This window comes from Battus philenor, unplaced genomic scaffold (genome assembly GCF_028537555.1).
Source record: "Battus philenor isolate CCGP_79_NKW_IND1 unplaced genomic scaffold, ilBatPhil1.0.hap1 SCAF_5, whole genome shotgun sequence".
Taxonomy (NCBI): domain Eukaryota; kingdom Metazoa; phylum Arthropoda; class Insecta; order Lepidoptera; family Papilionidae; genus Battus; species Battus philenor.
The window spans coordinates 9054732-9077903 of NW_027181715.1; the positions used below are offsets into that span (position 1 = coordinate 9054732).

A 23172-nucleotide genomic window follows, 5' to 3' on the forward strand; every position below is an offset into this window, starting at 1 on the left:
TTCTGAATCTCACTTTATCTGGCATAGATACAAAAAGTACTTTTAATTTCTTTTTGTTTCTTAATCAATTTCATATTTTATCATAACTTAATTACTTTAATATACTTTTATATCCACGATTTTAAAATACTAGGTTATTTGTTATATAGCGTAGTATTTTAATGACAACAGATTTCGAAAATGAAAAAATATCTTACTCGGGCTGTTATATCCTCGAACACGTTCAGTTTCTAGAGAAGAAAGCGGGCTTTGATCGAGGTTCTCTTGCGAGCTGCTGTATGAACTGTATATCTTGTAATTTGAGCGTTTTTCTATGACACGCTTTGTTGTAGTCACGGGACTATATCTCTCTGTAGGACTATTGACTCTACAATAAGATAAAATAACATTAATTTTTGTTAATTTTTAAAGGAATTATTTTCTCGGATCTGTAGAAGGGCTGAAACTTAAACTATTTTAATGTAGTAAAAGAACCGTGCTATAAAAACTTTGTCAAATAATGCTGCTGTTGCTTTTTTGTACTTGATAACGAGGCACCAGTTCTTGACACAAACATGATATTTGAAACTTTTTTTATTTAGGAGCTAAAATGATACGGTAATTTCTGATTTAGTGCGAGTAGGGATCACAACTAACTGGAACTTTTGTTTTGGAAAATAAGAGGACGAGAAACCGAAGTCTCAAATGGAGATTGTAGCAAATATAGCAGGATATGAAGCTATCAAGTCCCGTCTCGATCTTTCAGACTTAGGAATACAGCCAGAGAGGCAGTAAGCTCTTTTAAAACATTTTTCTCTATCGAAACTTGTTTCACCTCGAGCCAAAAAGTGGACAGACTACTTTGTTTAGGTCATTTGAATACGTTGGATGCATACCGCTCGTTAATGGATTGTTTTTTTTTGAAAATTTATAAGGGAACTAGTGCCCGGCAATGATGTAATGAGGGCTAAAATAATGATAATGATGTAAATTTATATACGATATGAACATATTGTTTAAAAAAACTGATAAACTGCGAAGGATTGTACTACACCTTTTAGAATACACATAAATTAAAATACTAGGGTATAATAATTAGTCCAATGCTATTATCCTTGTTTATCTACTTAATGTGAAATTAATTCATATGTATTAAAAATTCTGTATTTGTAATTCATAAATGTGTTATAAAATAGTAAAATGACTGTAATGTAGCCAAATAACGCGCCCCGCTGACTTTTAACCAGCCAGAAAACGCAAACAGTGACTTGTATTGTACGCGGCTTTTGCATTGTACAAATTAAATTATGTTCATTTTATATTTTTTCGCAAATGGAATTTTTCTGTACATGAAAGCAATATCGCTGGAGACAAATGACTTTTTGTGCTATTTTTAATTGTTTATAAGTCAGGAGTTTTTCATCGTTATTTCTGCCGTTCACAGCTGGACATAATTCTCCCACATAAATTTCTAATAAACTTATTGAAAATAATATGCATCCAGAATTTTCTGATGATCTCAACAAAGTCAACTATCCACCTTGTGGGTGGTGACGATCTACGCTTGATGCTTGATAAGCATGATCCATGGTCTCCACTCCAAGTGGCTTTAAGGCCACAGCCACTTAAACTGGGCTACGTTGATTATTAGTTAGATCCGTAATGAGAAACCACGTTTCTGTGCCGAGTGACCACCGGTAACACAAACTGAAGTACTTTAATCAATTAAAATAATAAACATCATTAATATTGAATGCTGTTTATAAATGTCGATGCATACCTGTTAATTGGACTGGCTGTTCTATTCAAAGGGCTATCCTTCCTTGTTAGAGGGCTCGAAGTGCGGCCAATTGGACTGGTGGCCCGGTAGGGACTGCTGGCTCTGTAAGGACTGTTCGCTCTGAACGGGCTGCCTGATCTGTTTACTTCAAGTCGCGTACCGTTTCCTAAATGTTTCGATGTTATTGGACTCGCGGTACGATTTCTTGGACTCTCCGATTCATATCTCGAATAACCTTCCTTTCTGTTGCTTGAGAAAGAGTCGATAACGTCGTAACTTTTTTCCTTTACATCAGAGCTGAAGGAGGGTTTGTAATAATCAGCCGAGTCACGTCCCTCGCCTCGCCGGTCTATTGAACCCGTGTTACGTCTTGTATCGTATGTATTGAATTGATTGAGTGGACTTTCCGAGCGTAGTCGAGTTACTGTAAAGTCGACGATAGAAAACTCTTTTATATACAGAACAAGATTATTTAGAATACTTCTGTATCAAGTGTAAATGCAACTTGAAACATTCTCAAGAATTCTATTCAATTTGTGACGCGTAAGGTCTTTTCATTACCGATGGCAAGAATAAATATTTATATGCGCTCTATGTATAAACATTGTACTTGTTCCATGTTGTGATTAAGGTTTAATAAAATATCAATAACGTCATTTTAATAATGGTCTCGTCGTTTTAAATTATAAATATCCTGTTTGAATTGATAATACATTTCCATAAACGTATAACAACATTAAGACGATTTCAGTACTACTATAGTGTGGCGTCAAGGGCTAGAAACCAGCTGAGATACGTGAGCGGCAAGACGGGAATGTAAACAAACTTCAAATTGTATGTTCTCAAATATCTAGTGTGCGTCTTGCACTACCTCCCGGTACACCGTCCACAACCTTATGAAGTGTCTAGTACTTCCACGCGCACTACATTAATTTGACACTGTTTTAAATGTCGACTTTTTAAATAAACAAGTAACAGACTTAACAACCGAAACCTATGTACGTTAATATGAAATCGCCTTAAATAATTATCAAAACTAGATAAATTTTTAATGTGTCAATGATGTATAATGAATTCACTTAAATATTCAAAGTTTAAATTTAGTCGAGTATTACAAGCTAATACCATTTTGATATAATTACACACAACATAATGGTATGTTTCATTTAATTAGTTACTGTTTAGTAAATATAACGTTACCTGGACTAGATATCCTCGCATAAGATGGGCTCGCGCTATCACGAGGTTTTTTGGACCTCGAACCCACTCTAAACACGTGCGGCGAACCGTGAACGTCGTAACCGTTGAAATAGATATAAAGCTGGGAAATATTTATGAATCATTAAAACAATTGTTTATTGTAGTCAAAACATCTCATTATAGATAGATCCTTCTGAATTCATCAATTAATTCAATACTGTCAACTCATAGACGCCTACTGCAAGGCATTGATCTTTCTAAAAAATCATCACAACGACAGAACTATCATTGCCCGCATTCAGAGACCTCCCGCAACCTGAATTATATCCCACAGGGTGCAAAGTGCGTCTAGCCTAAGACCCCTTTTAAGGTAGCGAAGTACGGGGACTGGCGGAGCTTCGGCTCGATTCCCTACATACTAGTATTTAATAAAATTGATTACTCTTTTTAATATCAATTTTAAGACGTCCAAATAGAGTTACTGAAAACGTATGTTGTATGGTAATGTATGATGTAGGTAGTGTATTAATCTATTTAAATTCGTTATTCTTAACAACTGTGTGATCTATTATAACACTTTGTTTACGTTTTATTTTTATGTATATTTTAAATCAAAGCAGCCACTGTATAAGACAAATAAATTTTACATTAAATATGCAATTACGTAAGCATTTACGACACATAATTAAAAACTTATTTTTCTATCAATTCCTATAAATTGTAATTTGTATAAAGCTTACTGTATATAATACATAAAAGTTGAATACATTTCACTTACCCTATGCTTGCCGGGAGCTTTAGGCATAAAGGTTGCGCGGTATTTCGTTTTGGAGAGTTTCTCCAAAGCGCACATCACGCTTCGTTTGTCGTGAACAATATCTAGTTGCAGGTCGCCTTTGACGCCGCATCCACTTGTGTCCAATTCAAAAGAATGAGGTTTCAACGGTTCAGCCCCTTCCAGCGCACCGGGGCTCAGACGCACGCCTGCGGGATCAAACACTTCGCAAGTGAATGGTCCTCCCTAAAATAGCAAATTACAAAGTTCTAAATCATGTTCCATAGTGCTTAGTATTAATATTCATTAATATATTTTTGTTTTAGAACTTACAAAGTTGATACGAAATCTTGATAAAATGTTAGTTATTTTACATTTATTAAGTTACAATTCTATCATTAGTAATTGTCTGAAACCTTACTTTACCATTTAAAATTTGTATCGGTTTAAAGGAGAACCCAGTTTAAAGTGGTTATAAGTTTTTTGCTGGTGTTTTGTGTTATTATTCACGCTTACACATATAAGTATTTATAACTATTTAAGTGACCTATTTTTTACATATAGATAAACTATTGTACGAGGTAACCTTTCAGAATACAATTTACTAGAATTTTTTTAATGTAGATTTGTTGTCACATCGTTTGACTAAATTAAATTATTATAGTAAATGTGTAATGCTAGTCCTATAATTTATGTCATGACATATATAGTAAGTACATACAAAACTTCTTTAAAAAATTTACTCTTAGGCTTGCATGAGAAACCTTTACCCAGTGAATTAAAGCTCCTATTCCTAGCGGTCAAATATTCAACGTCGATCAAAACAAGAAAGGCGCATTAGATACATATTATAAAGCATTACAATGAAAATAAAATCACATTGTTAATAAAGTATAAATAAAGTGAAAAAATAAATAAAGTGATCATCATTTATTTAATTTTTCTGCAAGACTGTAATAGGTCAATAACTTTTGACAGTATGAAGTCTGTCACGAGTGCTAATATGTAAATAAGTTTCACTACTACTCCATTAGGTTATTTTTAAATTTAATGATGTTATACATAGTATGACCTGAATATGTTTGCCCTTGTAAGTGATGGCAATAGTCCAAGTTCCGGCCTCATCAGGTTGGAAGGTGGCGCTGGATGCAGTTGTACCCGGCGCTGATGGAGGCGGATGACGCGGTTCCAGTGGTACAGCGCGACCGCTTGGCGAGTGCGCTGTGACATCGATATCTTCTCTTCTTGGAGCCCCTTCATTAACAGTAATAGTTTATTATTGTTCGTACAGCCGACAGCTGTTGAACAGAAATCCTAAAAAGACCCCTCACTGGGTAGACCGACTGAAGTAGCTGGATGCAGTCGGCACAATACCGTCCATGCAGCGGGCGTGTATCGATAGACATATTGAGGATACTGAATATTTACTTTGAGATAAAACACAATTTGCATTAATTTATGCAATTTATATTATCACGCTCTATGATATGAGAATGTTTTGAAATTAAATTAGTACTTTTTTACTCTTATTAAAAAAATATAGTTTACCTATTGCGATTCAGATTAATGTTAAATTTTGTAAGAATAATTAATACCTATATTATTTTGCGAAGACTTACTATCTTCACTTCAAGATTTACTAAAGTAAATCTTGAAGTGAAGATAGTAAGTCTAAGTAAGTAAGAATAAGTAAGTGAATAAATTCACACCTGGAATTGTAACGGTGTGAACTGTACTATAGAATACTTATTTACCACATTAATTTCTTTCAGTCCTAATGCGCAGGCTGTCCCATAAATCAAAGTCAAGCCGGAATCGTCCCTAATCACAGCAATGGCGGGTAGTGGTTAAACCGTAGTTTTCACAAAAAGCATTGTATTAGACAAAGAGGCTCTAACCAGTATGAACTTTTCTTTGCCTCCGCAACAGAGGAGTAAGGTGAAGGACTTTTCTCCACGAGCGAAAGAAATAAAGGGATAATCCCAGAAAATAAATTAAAATCAATATTATATATTTCTTAACACGGTTGGTTTAAATTTAATGTAGTTATCATACGGAGCACATAATTTGATAAAAATTCCATTTCAGCCGATTTCGGTTTGACGGTGATTAATAGGACAAGGTGTATATTAAATTATGTTAACTTTCCCGTCAAAGACGAAGTTATTAAAAGTTAAATAATTGCAGCAACAACACTTAGTCAACATTATATCGTTATTGAAACTGTTTTAAGTTTTTAGTTTACCTGTGGCGCTGACGAGTACTTCTACCAAACTGCCTGCAGCGCACGGTGCCATGCCCGGAGGCTGTACAGTCACTAATCTTGGCAGCACTCTAAAGAAATATTTACCATCGACCCTAAAAATTAAAAAAAGTATGTACATTGAAATCATTACTTTTGTATTATTAAAATGAGTCTGAAAAATTTCTTTTCTGTATCATGACGTGACTAATGGTCACCTAATATGAAGTCACAGATTCATAGAAACAACAAGTTTTTTGAAGGAATATCCCAGTTGCATAATTTTTGGAAGTTTAACTATTATTTCCATGGAGGTTTAAAATGATATATCTATTACATTAGAATTATAGAGAGATATCGATTACATATGATGTGATTAATAAAACAGTCCAGTTATTTTACAACAACGAGATATTACGATATATTTACGATAATTTTGTTAATATAATCAACGTCTGTCTAATGTTAGACATGTATCTATTATTATTTTCAATTTGTAATTGTTAAAATTAGCTGCTTAGAATGCAGATAACACTTGAATAATCTGCCTATAATTTTCTTGTTTTAAAAAGGAAAAATACTTCTTATATAAACCCGTTTGATCTTAAATCGGAACGAAACAATATAAAACTTTTAATATCCTTAGAGTTTTCAAGGCGAGATTTTCCATTTCCCGTCGAACTAATCTATTTAACTTACATCTAAACTCTAGATTTAACAAGCCATGGCTTATAGACTTTTTTACCATTCCAATTTAAAATGAAAAAGGAATATTTTGAAAATGTAAAACGTACCTTATGTCATCAACAGTAAGAACAATCTCATGCATTCCAGCATGTTCGGGTATAAACTCTCCAGCACCTCTCGAATCTAATTTGAGTCTTGATTCTTGTTCTAATGGATTTACAATCGAAACTCTGACGTCGGAAATGGACAGTTCGCTAGAAATACTTTCCACTTTAATGTACGTCTGAAATTAAAGATTCTGATTTATTTCAAAAAGAGACGCCAGGATTATATTAACGCATTAGATAGTTTTAATTTGAACTACTTTATGCGATTAAAATAATAACCACATTCAAGTTGTGGTATTCGACGAGCGTTATTATTATCTTTGACTTTATTTTTAATGATTTGACGGCCTATACTAAATCATTTTAACAATGGTAAACGTGTTAAATTTCTCACGTATAATTTAAATTATTCAAAGTATTCAGCGTAGTATTTAATTAATTTACTTTATTACCTATTTACCTATTTGTAAGTTAAAACTGCAGTGGCCAGGCCGTATAGAGCGCTGATCAGATGGCCGCTGAAACCTTAAAATTCTAGAGTAAAGACTAAGATCTATGGAACCATAAGGGAGCAAAAGACGTTGTAAGTGACAAGGTGACGAACGACTTTGTCAGAAAATGCGGATTGTTTCCAACCGGCTTTGTTATAAATCCATGGAGAAATTATATGCCGTGGACTAGATATGCTAAGACTGAAGTGAAGACGATCATGATGAATTTGTTTCAAAGTTTTTACTTACCGGTTCACCTACTCTACCAGATGTAGAATCAAGAGCAACTCTCAACATGTCATGTACTGGTGGTCGCGGAGGTACATTGCGAAATTGAGACACCCATGCCATTACTCCAAGGTGTTCCACGTCGTTCTGACTCATATCACGAGCTGAAAGTACTGGTTGAACACCTAAAACATTTTTAATATAAAATAATCTTCATTTCATCGAATTTTAAAATAAAAAAAGGTATATTATAGTATAATAATAACCAATTTTCTTCGCAGCGTCAATAGCTTGTTGATTGTTTTCTTCCCATCGAGCCGGATCGCGACGGAGCCTGCTGGGTGGTGGAGCTGGACCTCCCATTGTTCGGACTAGCTCATTTGCCGCCCGACCGTCGTTCCAGTCAGTCTGTCGATTATACATTATATACATGAACATCTTATTAATTTAACTTTATGTGTTGAAAAATATAATTTTATAATTATTTAATATAGATCAAGAATTTATAATACTGATTTTTATTATGTATCAACTGAACAAATAAAAGAATGTCCCTATTCAATGATTTGTTTAATTGCAACCATTAGGTGCCTAAAACAATAATTTAAAGGCGATACCAGTTTAGCTGTTCGTTATATATCACATATATAATTCTTCGTAGGGCAAAATATTAAAAGAAAAAGCCATTATTTCACTATACTCTGGTATAACACTTAATCAACTAATGGTTTGAGGAAAACTTCTTAAGTGACCTTTTAGTTACAAGGATAGAAATATGTCTTTAATAAAAACTAAGAGTAACTTTGTTTGGTAAACGAGTTATCATAATCGTATATATAATTTAGTAAACGGATGGTTATTAAATAGACTTTTTTCTTGCTAAATTTTAATTGTACGTTCAGCAGTTTAAAACAAAGGTTGATGGGATTACACTACGAGATCGAAATAGGAATGAGGAGATCTGTAGACAATCGAAAGTAGCCAGGCAAGTTGACATAGCAGTGGGCAAACAATATATAGCGCAGCACTAATAGCCGTTGTAGCCTTAAGGTTCTAGAGCGGCGTCCATGAACCGGTAAGCGTGGCGCGGGCCGTCCGGCCGCAAGAAGAAGCGTTGACTCTGTTAAGATCGTCGAAAGACACTGGTTGTAGACCGCTTCAAATTGATCCTAAAGGAAATCTAGAGTGGAGGACTTTGTCCAGTAGTAGACGTTCCACGGCTGATATGATGGTGATAAATTCTGTCAGGTAATATTTTTACACTAGATTATTTTAATTCCGGATAAAGATTTTGATTTTGGAGTGTTAAGAATATTAAACTTTTCCTATTTATCTAATAGATTCAGATGTTACCCTGCAGAAGTCCATCCTAACTAAGAAAGGGACTAATGTATAGCTACTTCCGCTATGCAGCAGTAGTCGTGCAATGAAGTACACCGCCTGCCAGCCCGCTGATAATTGCGTGTTTCACTACTCCACGGGGCATCCTCAGGAGATGTTATACCGACCAGTGCCAAACACCTCGGTGAAACACGAGTAAAGTGAATTAACGGTGGTAGTTGTGTTTCGCATTGTTTGTCGCACGCGCATTTATTAGCGGGCTAGGCAGTGCACATCATTCTACGACTACTGCTGCATAGCGGAAGTAGCTATATTGTAGTCCCTTTCTTAGTTAAACTATTCTTAATTATCAAAGACACGTTCTATTTAGTAAAACAACAAATTTCATAATTTTATTCAGAGACAGAAGAGTCTCTAATGTTTTCATGTAATAAATAAAAATTACTCTTACCGTAAAATTGGTAACACCTCTCTCTAGTTTAGAGTTGACCCATTCTAAAGTAGCGCGGTACCCAGGTGACTTGGGTTTCATAAAGTAAGACAGATATGTCATTCCTGAAAGCTCGTCCAGCCATGGAGATGCCAAATATTCAGGCTCTAACACCATTGGTACTTCAAATTCGCGATGGGCCAATTTCATGGCACGACGGCAGTTCTCTATTGCTTCGTGACGGTCTGCAAATGTCAATTGTATTTTTAATAAAACCTTAAGTTTTATTTTCATTATAAGCGAGAAATTACTAATGACAAAAAGTTGCTTAAAACATAGTTCGTGATTTCTCTAATGAGTCTCTTTAATACATACATACATATATATATATATATTCAACGCCTTCCTACATAAATTCAATGTATGCATTACCTTACATCTTTTTGTTTGTAATGAAATATGCGTTCAATATAATAACTTTATATATTTATCGATGCTTAAGAAAAAAAATTATAATTGATATACTTTATAACAAAGAAGGCATCAGTTTTAAATATATTTTACGTAATTAATAATTTATTTTGCCAACGTGTACAAATTCGAATACTTCGATATTAAAAGTATAATCCTTTTCAAATTGACAGCAAAAACAATTATGTCCGAACACACAATTAATTAAGTTGATTAAATCAAACTCATTAATTTTGCAATTGCCGCTCACAATCAGTCAGAAACTTGTCAAACATTAGCCTAACGACGCAAACGTATCAAATATGTATTTGGTTTGTTTAAAGCTTGCACTAACTGAGTTCGCGCCAGTGTGGGAACGCGCCGGGTTTGCAATAGTCGAGGAGCGCCGATAGCAGAACCCCGCTATTCCAATCCGTCGTCAAATTGCTGACTCGGCACTCGGGTAAAGCTGCCTGCAGCCACGATAACATCAGTTTCCTGTAAACAAACATCAAGATTGGTAGGACGGAGACGTAACCAACCACAATTGTGCGACCACGTTGCACCATATGATATTTAAATAAAGTTCATATTACCTCGTTTCAACAACACCCAACCCATGGAATAAATTGCGAAACAGTTCTTACTAGTGATATAAACGAAATCTACACAACATTTGTATAATATCCACGAATATTATATTATAAGCTAAGAAGAGCTTATTTCAGTAAGATTTAAAATAGTATGTTTTGCGGTAAAATTTTAATTCACCATTTAACATCACGTGGAATTCAAATGAAACATAACTTTTTGAAAAGTTTTTGATGTGAATCTAACACTGTGTAAACCTTCTACGCACTTTGGATTCAATACGACTAATTTCACAACCATATAATATTATCGTGCCTTAAAATAAAAATAAAATATATGCGCTAAAAAAAATTTTTCAGAAGCAAGTTATATATTTTACCTATAGAATAATCTATTAATCTTATCAATCCCCGGTTACCTGTATTGTACTTTTTAATTATACGTATTCGAACACAGTTTATGACATATTCGTGCACGGACAGTAGATAATTTAGATTTACGAGTCGGGTGGTTCGAAATATCGTAACGACATTTATTAAAATTTATTCAGTTAATTTCAGATCTAAATGTGACAAACATGCGTGTACCTTTTATAAAAATAAGAGCAATACATAATGCACACTCATAGTTTAATGCTACCGTAGCCTAAAGTTATTATGTCTGCCTAACGTTAAGGAGATCGTACTCAAACCCTACTTACAGATACTTAGGCGCGGATTTACTATTCGCTTGCCATCGTGAGCGTAATGAAGAATGGATTTGAGTTGATATTTTCTACAACCATCGATATATTCAATGAAAAGTTACGACTACGTTTTGAAATAATTCGAAAACGCATCCTCTATTCATATGGGAATACGTTGAAAACACGTGACGCAGGCCAGTTCATATTGGTCTTATAGGAAGTCTTTGGAGGTGGCCTATGTCATATGGCGATTATAAAATGGCAGCATGGCAAATCTCGCATCATTAAAATCATGCGGGTTAGCGATGTCAGTTTATTTTTATTTCAAATATGTTCGGAAGATCGCGCTGTTTATCGTCCGATGAAAGAGTCATGGATAGGGCTATGCTTTGATAATTCTTTACGAGATTTAATCTGGAGTGACGAGATCCGAAAGTAGCCGATATAACCTAGCAGATTAGTTAGCTAAATTGGCAGGTCAAATAGCGCACAGAACGGATGGCCGCTAGGGCCGAAGATTTTGAAGTAGAGACAATTTTATGGCAAGCCTAGCGTTGGACGTCGACCAGTGGATAGGACTGTGTAAGAGTCTCGGCCTGCCCATGTCCAACGACGTCGTTAGGAAACGCTGGACACAGGCCGTTTTTTACTGGTCCTATTGGGGGAAGGCCTGTGTCTACCTGTGGACATTCTACGGCTGAGGTGATGACGATAATAATGAAAAATTACACACTCAGTGACAATTTGAACACGTATTAAGTGTCAGTCGACTATTCACAAGTTTGTGTACTAAATAAATTCCATTTCATTTATATTAAATATACAAAGTAAGGAAATACAAAAAGAAAACCATATATGTAGATTTTTATTGGTTTTTTATTCGTAACAGTCAGATTGTTAAATAACTAAAATGTTAAATGGTTTAAAAAAATAAAGTTAAGTTTAACTTTTGTAAATAATAAGTTATTTGTAGGTAATAAATAATTTTTACGTTATTTCAAACTTGAAAACAAAAAATTGAAATTAAAAACTTCGTGTACCATAAACATTTATTATGTAACGTATTTATCTTCGAATATTTTTTTTATATTCTCGCATAGCTAGTTTAAGATAAGCTTCCAACGCCCGTTGGAATGTATTACCTCTTTCTAATTTTCGAAACATTTCTATGAAAGATCTGAAAATTTATAAAATATGCATTGTAGAAGTAACCTTTTTTTGTTTATTTTTTATAATACAGTAGAGTATAAATCTTTAACATATTATCTTTAGTTTTTTTTATTGTGTATAAAGTCTCTAGTTCAAACCGCCCCTACACTTCCAAATGATTTATAAGAAATTCCTAAAAGGATTGTGAAAGTGACTCGATAACTTTATATTAGGATGTATTGCAACCATGCGAACTCGTTTACGTAGGCGCAGCACGCTAATTGATACCTTTAAGACGTAGACCTAAATGGATATATTTACAAATAAACTATGTGTTTCATAATCATCTTTAGTTGGAATATGAGCCATTCATTGAATGTTTGACCTGAATGTATAATCGTGTTTAGTTATATATTGATTTTCATCGAAATCATTGTTAAGGATGGCTGTCGCGTTTTATAATCTGTGACAGTATTTTATTATTTATAAAAAAAAAACAAGGATTAATGCGTGAAAATGAAATCACACGTACATTTGCAGCGTATCGGTAAAAAAGACAAGGTGAAGTATCAATTATGTTTCTACGTCTGTTCACTTAACGCTTTCTGAGCATTCCATCTATTTCAATCTCGAACCGTCGTATTCACATATATTTATTACTTTTGAATATACATGAAATTTGACAATATTTCAACAATCTATATTTCATAATAGTATAAATAAATAAAATTTTGCCAAATACTCGATCTTACCTTGGTGGGAATTTGCTTCTGCCAATTTGATAGCGCACAATAAGTGACCATATTAATCCTAATATTAATTTTAGATTTCCGTTCACGATGTCAACATTACCTGAAAATTATAGTATGAAAAGCAAATTAATCTTTCTTTTTCCCTTTCAAAAATATAGAACTTAGCAAAGCGTAAATTGAGGTCTACGCAATAGTCATCGTTTCAGCTTATTGATGCCCACTGCAAGGTATAGGCCTCCCCCAAAAAAATCTATCTATATACCATAATTGCCACGCTTCGCATGCGCATACTCTGGAACCTTTTTCGTGAGCAGTAGCCATTCTATATAAATAATGCGCAAACTGTGGATTTTTTCAGATTGTATCCCAGGAATCGAACCCGCGATGCACTATCACAAATCTCAGACCTCTACCATTGGATTACTACTGCTTTGTGTATTGAGTTAGTTAATGTTAATTTTAGAGATATTCTCTACAAATATAAATATAACATGTAGATTTGGAAGACCGTAAGTTACACTAATATTCCACACACTAGTTCAGAAGCAAGAGACTCTTAAATTTTGTGATGGTATTTATAAAAGTAGAAATTATTATAATTGAAAAATACTTTATAGTTCTCGTCAAAGCGAAAAAACGCCAGCAAATCCTTTGCGTAAAAGTAAACGTTTGTTCAAAATAAAAGATTCATAAGGCTTTATTTAAACACACTACATCTCATAAGTTCTTAATCATAATATCTCGAGGGAAAAAAGTGCAAACTTTGTTGAATACAACAACAAACATATTAATGCAAGGTAATGTAATAGTATGTAAAAAAGATGTTGTTAGTAAGTTTACCGTACGGAAGGAAGAGTAATAGAAACTCTATGTTTATTTTTTTAATGTGGTTGTAGTAAACAGAGTGAAGTTGCTCGCGTGTAACCATCGCCTACATACAGCAAAGAAAAGTAAATAATTATGCGGTGAACTTAATATCTGTAACTGTGTAACTTGAATTAATATTTCGAATATTTATTTGCCGATCATTAGTGACAAAACTAGAAAAGTTTGTTTGCAAATTATTAACATTATCGAAACAAAACAACAATCATTTGAAGAATTTAAATAGATCAATTCGTAGCAGAGAATAAAACTGTAATAAAATTAAAATTAGTCTAGGAAGTAATAATATTCGTAGCGCTAAAAAATAACTAAAAAAACATTGTTCATAATTTTGTAACATGTGTACGTATTTGAGTAAATGTGAGTAATGTCTTTAGTAAGAAACAACTGTAAGTGTTCTTGATAACCTTTATGAGTAATTCTGCCGCCGCCTCGTATAAGTCATTGTTAAATTTTCCCACAGTATATTGTAACACGTCTTAGTCACATAAAAATTAGCTTCTTACCTATATTGACTAGCTTAACACCGTCATCCTCGATCGCTTGTAAAGCTGTCGTGACGTTATCCAATCGGTGATGTTGGTTGCTCGGGTTCTTGCTCCATCCTTTTATTCGTCGGCCTTGCAAGGCTTCGACCAATGCACACAGAACTGTGCCATCCCGTAGATCTTCGACTAAATCTACAACCTGTGTAAAATTTAATATTTTTGTGTAAACCATGCGTTAATATTGATGTAATTTATTTAAATAAATTAATTATAACGACGTTGCTATAATTAAATTAGTAACATTTACGTCGATATAATATTAAGTTTTGAAATATCATTTGAAAGACTGTACATGCATCAAGCCACTGCTGTTATTAAATAGATAATAAATATATTTTACTAATACTATCACAGTATGCAAAAACAACTTTTTAAAAAACAGTTTTAAGTGAAATAATCACGAATAGCGTCGGTTCAACGTTTAACGATTTTAAGCAATTTACTTAATTGATCTCTTGACTTTAATTGCCCCGTTTAACCTTTGAAATTGGGTGCGTCAAAATTTTGAACAACATACGTTTTAAAATTTGTTCGGTTGATTTTTATTATCTAAAATTATAAACGAATTACCTTTATGTTCATCGGCTTAAGAGTTTCATTAACCCAGTTTCTAAACGTGGTAGCTTGGATTTCCACCCAAAGATCTTCATGACCCTTAATGGCCATGCCTTTGGCGGCGGTGCCTTCAGGGCTTCGCGCGGCGAGGCCCGCTTGAGTGATGCGACCCGCCGAACCTTCCGCTGAATGCGCCCGCACACCTTGATGCGTTACACGCATTCCCTCCATTTTTAATTTTATCAATTATTCACCGTGAAAAGTTTTAACTCATTTATAGTATTTATGATCTCTACGTCTTTAGCCGACATCTGAAAAAATATAGAACATTTTAGACGATTTTTCTTCAATGGCAGCCTTTTGAGAATTATGAGTTTCATAAATTCATTCAGTTAAAGAAATTTGAATATGGTCTAACTATTATTGTACTATGGTTTGTGCACTTTATAACGTATTTTTGTTAAATAAATACTGATGTTTAATTGGTTCGGTATAATAAAAAGGTCACAAGCTTTATACGGTGCTGTTCATACTTAACTGAAATAAAAAAATCAAATTACAAAAACAGCGATAACTTTAAAGATGTAAATTATATTATACTCACAAACTCAAAAATTAAAAAAGCAATTTTTAGTAAATGTAAATAATGCTCAAAAATATATTTTGAAGAGAGTTGCTTCGCCCTGTTTCGCGTTAACCTCCGATATAATACGCGATTCGTGATACACGTAAATGTCAACGGAACCCAGCTCCTGGAGTTTTAAGCAGATTGATGACGTATTGTCACTTAAGTTGTGATTTATGATACTTCCTGAACCTTTTTTTCGAGCACTCCGCAAACGTTTTAAAATATAGCTCACGCTAGATCAGCGAGGAAGATTATACTGACATGATTGAATGCTGTAGACTCGTTAAAATTTTGTTAAAATCGCATTAGCGTAACTGCCTTTCAATTAATAACAGGCTTTGTAAATTAGAGTTGATATTGCTCCGAATTCTATTATGTTATATAACATTCAATCGCGCCCTCCAATTATTTGTATTTAATAAATTACGGCTATCTGCTAGCGTTATAACAGCGGCATTTTGGAAGTGCTATGGTAAACAGAACTCTGATAAAAATTTTGTAGATTCATTAAAGATTCTTCATTAATGAAGTTTCCGTTCAGATAACTACATTATATTACATATTAAATTACAAGGCTTACTCGCCCAACAAGCCTGTATATTATGAATAAAGATAGGACAATCCATTAGAGCTCATAACACAAGTTAATTAATTTTATCTAACCAATATATATAATGTAATAAAAATCTTAGCGAGGGCTTAAGGGATTACCATTTAATTTATATATTCATGGTAATGTCAATGCGATCTTTACACTTCCTTAAATTGTCTGTAATTCTTGATTTTTTGCTTTCAAAAAATTAATAAAAATAAACAGAATTGAATGCATGTTGGTCTAACGTTTAAACTAAAAAAATATACTCATATATAATAACTTATGATTGCTAATTTCAGATTACAAACTATCACGGTGAAAAAGTGGGGTGGGTATATTAAACATTAAACATTTAAATACGTTTAAATAAAAGCAAATATCGTTCATCAATTCGAATTAGACTCAGGTTGTAACGTCGAATCGTTGAAATCACAAGATCTTAAAAAAAAATTATAACTTAAATTCATTATATAAATCTTCTGTGCAGTAACGAATGTTCTTCTTGCTTTAAACTTAAATATAGTTTCATTTTCATTCAGCTTTGTTTTTTATAGTATAGATTCATATCAATACCCTAAACAATAAATATGTTTGGCTCTAAAGTTTTTGCTGTAAAACGAATACGAGTCTTCATAATGTATTGAAAGTATAATGTATAGCACATGTGCGGTCAATTAATACCTAGCACTCTTTATATAAAAAAAAACAATGGTTAGTAAAAAAAGCGTCTTCAAAATTCTAAAAATGGAATGACTGAAAATTATTATAACAGGTTTAAAGCCTTTTACTGACATATGATCTATGCATTCACTCCTTTATAAAACCTATAACTTCTTTTTCGTTACCCTGTATATTGTGTTAAGTAAAAATCAAAAGATCAAAAAAATTTCGTGCCTGACAACAAATGTAACAACACAATTGGAATATTTATCTGAACATATCCGTGTGGGAAGGAATACGTTTAAATAGGTCCGTCAATAAGTATTAATATTTAATGTTGAGTTATAAAGAACCGTTTGTGGGCAGACAGCTACCGCAAGCGACGGCTTTGAAGCGACAACGCGTCACTTCTATTTTAGTCGGTCATGACCAAGACTTATGTCATTAGCAAAGTACAACCTCCGGTGATGATCTTGCGATTGTCGTTACGTTGTAATGTAGGCATTATATGCAGGAATTCACGTTGTATCTTATGATCTACTGTCATCTTGTAAACAGAATGATTCATTTCGTTGGAATCCCACCTTGTGTTTGCTAGGACTTGATTGCGGTATCCCTTTGTTCGATCTTATTTGAATATTGCACAAACAGGTAGGAAGTGTTACAATGTCCGTAGGACATGTGGACTCGTAATTATTTGCTTGTTTTATTCGTTTGTCTTGTTATTAACTTTGTTTGGGGAAATGTGCCTTTCATGACGACAACGTTATGATTAAATGACATTGTGTTAAAAAATCTGTGATTTTCGAATTGTTATCTTTTAAAACCATGATAAGCACCACTGGTTGTTGCTTTAGATATTTTATTCTTAGTTACATCTATGTATCTATAAATGTTATTGGAAATTTTGTCAGTAAAAAGTTTGCTGATTATTGATTGATTGATATGTTTAGGCTTTTGATGTGGGTAGTCAAGCTCAGGAGGTCCATTTACAAGGTGGAAAGACAACCATTTTAAAGTCATCGGAAGACACTGGATGCAAGTCGCTTACAACCTATCTTGTTGATATTTACCTTTGCCTGCTTTTTACAATAGTGTGGTAAGCAGGCAAAGGTAAGAAGGATTTAAACATAAAGATAGATTGACATAACTACGAAGAGATTAGAGTAGAGTAGAAAAGCCTAAGATAAGAAAATAGTAGTAATGTTAAGAAAAATCAAACCGAAAAATTGTTATCCCTGTATTATGAAAAGTCTTTGCAATTTAACGGAAGAGGTAAAAAGGTGTGCGAAAAAAAAACGATTCTGTTGAAAATCTCTAAGAAAGACCTACGTCTTGCAGTTGACCTCTCATGGCTGTAATGATGATGATGATGAGATTTTTTTGGACTGTCGAAGTAATTTTTAAAAGCGACTAAGCGATTATTAAAAAATATTTCTTGATATATCATAGCTTAATAACATTACTCTTGTTAAATATTCGACAGATATCTTCGACTTGATTATAAGCATTACGCTAGGAGAGAATAGTAATAAGGGTTCAGTCAAGACAAGTTACAGTCGTAGTTCATGAGTTCGGTTCCAGATGTTGAGAAGTCCTTCCAACAATAACGTTAAAAAAGTGATGACATGAAAGATAATTATATCCAGCACGTTTTATTTTAAGACCTATATAAAGTAACATATAATCATTACAGAAATTATTACAGCTTCATATGAATGGACAATTTATAGCTATTATAAATACATTAGCATCCTTTTTGTTCGTGTGAATTGCTCGATATATTTATCACGATCGCACAACCAATTTCATGTAAGCCTTTTATTTAGAAAATTACGCTGACACCGTCTTTCTTGGCAGCTAGTTAGCTAATTATAGTTTAAAGAGATAAAAGACTGAATACCAAGAAAACCCGCAGAAAACTATGGGATCACTGGTCCCAGGTAAAGGTGGCTGGCATGGAAGGTAGCAAACAGTGAGGTAAATATTAATAAAATTATATATGTAGAGAACATATTAAAAATATTTGCTATGTAACATACTTAGTATTGCTTAACTGTGTAGAAAAGAGGACGATAAAAGAGAAAATGTAAACGCACCGATGCCTTTGAAATGTGGTTCTGCAGAATGTTGCATAAATCATGGAATTAACGGCGCACTGATATTTCTATTCTACAGGTGCACAAGACTAATCAATGTGTCTGAGCAATCGTCTGCTTTCATATTTTAATTTAATATATATAAAATTTAATACAAAAAGACGACACTGTAAAGGTATTTGATGTCTATACAGTGAATGGTACAATATCTGGAGTCGGGCTACCTTTGCAGTCGACGGAATAAGTTAGTTTTAATTTTACTCTTCTCCCTAATCAGTCCTAAATCTTTGCGTGCAAAATGCTCCAGGAGAGAAATGTCGGGGGACTCTTTAAAGAATGTACAGTTAGAGAAATATTGAAGCTTAACTATGTTTGTGTAAAAGTAGCTTCTGTCTATAATTTTGTTGGTCTTAAATTTTTAACAAATGAATTACAGTTATATGAGAAAAAAAATTGCGGGAGATGGGCAACAACATCTCCCGAACATATCTAAAATAAATAAAAACCGCGCTCGCCAACCTGCATGCCAGTCATGGCAAGATTTGGAACTTATTTCCATCATGGTGGAGGTCTATGTCTTCCAATGAACATCCTAAAGGTGAAGTGAAGTTTTGAGAAAAAAAGGATTAGTCTATGTAAAAAAGGATAAGTACTGTTGCAGAAGTATATATATATATATATATATATATATATATATATATATATATATATGTATATATATATATATATATATATATGAGTGTATAATTTACGTTAAAATCTTTTCAATATATTCACTTTTTTGATTATACTTTTTTGATAACCGAATTGCAACTGCAAAGTAAATTGCTGCCATTCCATTAATTAAAAACCATTGTTTTCGAGTTCTCGTCAGATAATAGATAATACGATAGTAACAGAATACATTAAAAATAATTTTACAAGAGATCTTTGCTTTATGATGGCCATAATTATCAAAATGATATCTCAAAAATGTTTTGTACGCTTCTAATATTTAAATACAATGAAACATAATTATTGACTCAATTAATATTTATAACAAAAATAAGATTTAGTTATATATTTTTGTTATATAGTAGTTATTTTGTGTAATGGTTGTGTCGTCATCGAAAGCGTGATTGACTATTTCACACCTACACTATTATACATTTTATTTCATTGTGCAATTGACGTTTGAATTGTGTGGGCTATTTGATAAGTAACATGTAAGATAAACGCCTACTGTGGTCTTAATTATGATAAGAATTTATCATAAATATATATTTATGATAAATTATTATGTACTAAATGTGCATATGCACATGGATACTCGTAGACTCCCCACTATGTGGACAGAGGATCCAGTCAAGGTTGCCAAAAGTCAATGCCGGACCGGTCATTCCGGCGAACTTAGGAAGGCGTATGACTGACAATTCACTATGCATTTAACAGACTATAATACTTTCATTGAACTCGATAGGCCACACGCTCTGAAAGGACCTTGATTACATACCGAGGCAAGCCCTAAAATGGAATCCTTAAGGAAAGCGAAGACGTGGCCGCCCAAAGCAAACCAGGCGGTGGACGATCTCTGCAGAAGTGAAGGCAGTTGGAATGACTTGAAGCGAAATAAAGCGCGAGGCTCAAGACCGCTCGGGATGGCGTCGTACTGTGGACGCTCTCTGCCCAATCTTGGAGACATAGGAATAAATGTTGATGAATACTTTCATAGCCGCTGTGTCTTGTCGGACATGAACAGCTATATACATTTGTAGATACGTGTTACGACATATGCTTTTTGTAAATTCTCTTCTGACATGGAACATCGACAGTTATGTCATTTCCAACAATGCATAACGGGTTCGCTTTATCGATTTAGGCTTCCTAAAATTAGTTTGGTATCTCTACAGTAGAATAATGGAATAAAAACATTAGTAATACGTAAGTATTGTACATAAATATTAATTGTGCCGGCGCCAGATCCGTCGCATTGTTGAGAGAGCCCTACTCTTCGCGTGGGTCACCACTTAAGAGACCTAGGGAGGATTCTAGCAACTCACTGCTCATATTTATCGGACAAACCCACCTAGCTAAATTTTAAATATTTCTATCAAAACTGCTTTAGAGGCCCGTTCCAGGAATTAGCTAATATTCGCTCTTGATGGGCTCGTCCTTCAGCGATAAAGAGATTTTTTTGAGTTTCGCCGCATTCAAAGTTAATACGATAATATTCCTAGTTATTTTGTGAAATAGGTTGTATAACTTATTCATGTGTAGTCTTTATATACATTAATTTCCCAAGATGCAGTAAATTCTATATGTACTAATTGCTTCAATGTCCATGAAAATAATAATCACTCTAGCCTAGAAGACAGCATTGCCATATCGTAGCAAAACTTCGCTTTACATCAATAAAAAGTAGTGAAATCTGTTATTATTTATTTCGATACTGCGTATCAGAAATGGATATAAAAGTGTTTTTACTTCATAAGAATATATATTAAATGTAATAATGTAATGAAAAATCTGAACTGAACTATTTATTGAAAACAATCTTTTAGTCGATTGGATCTTGACTGCTAACATAACATAGAGTTTTATCGAAGTTCTCCACAAAGGTACAGGATTTATTGAGTCCCTTGAGGATCGCCTATTGATCTTGATAGGACACGTCAGCAGCAATCTTGTTAAAGCAGTGCCCAGAGGATATCGTATGCGGCGTCTCGCTTTAAAAGTTTAGACAGATATCAGTGGTACACGGTTCTTACATTTGCTATGTTAAATTTAATTTACCCATAAAAGAACATATTTAGCATTTTTTACGTCGACAAGTTTATATCAGATATATAGGATGATTGGTTATAGATGTAAAACTTTTAAACTATGTTATGATATGTCGACCATGTCGTCGGTCTACCTGGGGAAGTAATATGCAACATATATAAGAAGAAAAAGCGTTTACAAAATTTCTATATATACATATTAAAATTTATTGTTCTTTATTATTTATCCGTGTACACTTTCTGGCTGTTAGAATTTATTGGCCTGACGCATTGTAATAGAAAATATTAATTAATGTATTTCAGAGTGGTAACTTTATTTATTATATCAGATGTGGAGTATAAAGAAAAGTATTATAAATATCGTTGTTTAAACGTAAATCGAATATTTTTAAAGGTAAAATAATACAAAAGTTAACGAAACTCGATGCTGTAATATCTATACATCATACTTTACAAGGTTAAGACATTAATTACTACGTCCACTAATTCTGATACAAGACTGCTCATTGTGATTACACAGTTGGTTACTTGATCGACTTATTAATGTTCTATTATACGCGTTTGACTTTACGTAATACGCAGGACATTGGATATATGCCTAGGTAAATCACATGTATTCTCTTTTATTCTGTTTTATACTCTTTTATTAATTATCTAGGAAATTATAAACCATAAGATTATTGTACATATTGACTACGTCATCAAATACGATTAGTCTTATAATATCAAAACATATGAAGTATAACAACGACGGCAAAGTTCACATCACGGGAAGCTGGATGCGGTAGAGTAAGACCGGTGATGGTGGTGATCTTCGAACGAGGCCTATGCCTTGCAATGGGTGTCGGTCAGCTGATGATGATATAAAGTAAGTCTAGTAGACTATTCTGCATTTATGTAGCACATTATAAGGTCAATTCTCTTATTTCCATTTCCGTTTACATTTTGAGCAGTTAAATTAAATTTTCAAATGTGTTTATTCCATTAATATGTATATATAGATAAGTACCTATTAATGGAAAAGTTTATAAACAATTCAAATTTCTCGAAAGTAGCCCTCGTAGTGGTGCACGACTTATTGTAATTAAATAGATTATATTCCACAAATTTAACACATTGACAAAAAAAATATAAACTTTTATATATACTATATATTTCGTATTCATTCCAGTTATTTTATAATAGTGCAGAAAAGACAAATGATAACATCTTTAACGTTTATTAAGTACAATAGCTGTAAAAACTTGCCTCGGGATAATTATGTATTAAATGTATGTTTTGTATCGTAGACATGCTGTTATGTACACCAACTAAATAAAGTTGATGTGTGTTGGCGGTGTTAATTATGATACCTACGACCAGGTGTTGTCAGTTTAATGATAATATTTAAGGCAAAGTGGACACTACAAGGCCATAGCTAACTAATGCTTTGCATTTTGCGTTTGAAGGTAAAAGGAAGGAAGTGTCCTGCTTCAAGCATTGTGTTGGTCTTAGCTACGACAATTCCATTCTTTGTTTAAAATTAATTGTATTTGTTCTTAAAAATTGATATA

The 23172-nt window shown here is 33.4% G+C and overlaps 1 protein-coding gene across 1 annotated transcript in view; it reads right to left on the minus strand.

Moving 5' to 3' along the window:
- Positions 1 to 23172, minus strand: part of jbug (filamin-type immunoglobulin domains fbug) — an 85458-nt gene that overhangs the window by 59140 nt on the left and 3146 nt on the right. The window contains exons 2-15 of the mRNA XM_068772796.1: positions 14891 to 15186; positions 14279 to 14459; positions 12888 to 12987; positions 10066 to 10208; positions 9282 to 9505; positions 7756 to 7897; positions 7511 to 7674; positions 6771 to 6946; positions 5980 to 6092; positions 4807 to 4988; positions 3738 to 3980; positions 2960 to 3080; positions 1760 to 2183; positions 198 to 367 (exon numbers count right to left, since the gene is read on the minus strand). Of these exons, the coding sequence (XP_068628897.1) occupies positions 198 to 367; positions 1760 to 2183; positions 2960 to 3080; positions 3738 to 3980; positions 4807 to 4988; positions 5980 to 6092; positions 6771 to 6946; positions 7511 to 7674; positions 7756 to 7897; positions 9282 to 9505; positions 10066 to 10208; positions 12888 to 12987; positions 14279 to 14459; positions 14891 to 15106 (2599 nt within the window). The 5' untranslated portion in view covers positions 15107 to 15186. The remainder of the gene's footprint in view (positions 1 to 197; positions 368 to 1759; positions 2184 to 2959; positions 3081 to 3737; positions 3981 to 4806; positions 4989 to 5979; positions 6093 to 6770; positions 6947 to 7510; positions 7675 to 7755; positions 7898 to 9281; positions 9506 to 10065; positions 10209 to 12887; positions 12988 to 14278; positions 14460 to 14890; positions 15187 to 23172) is intronic.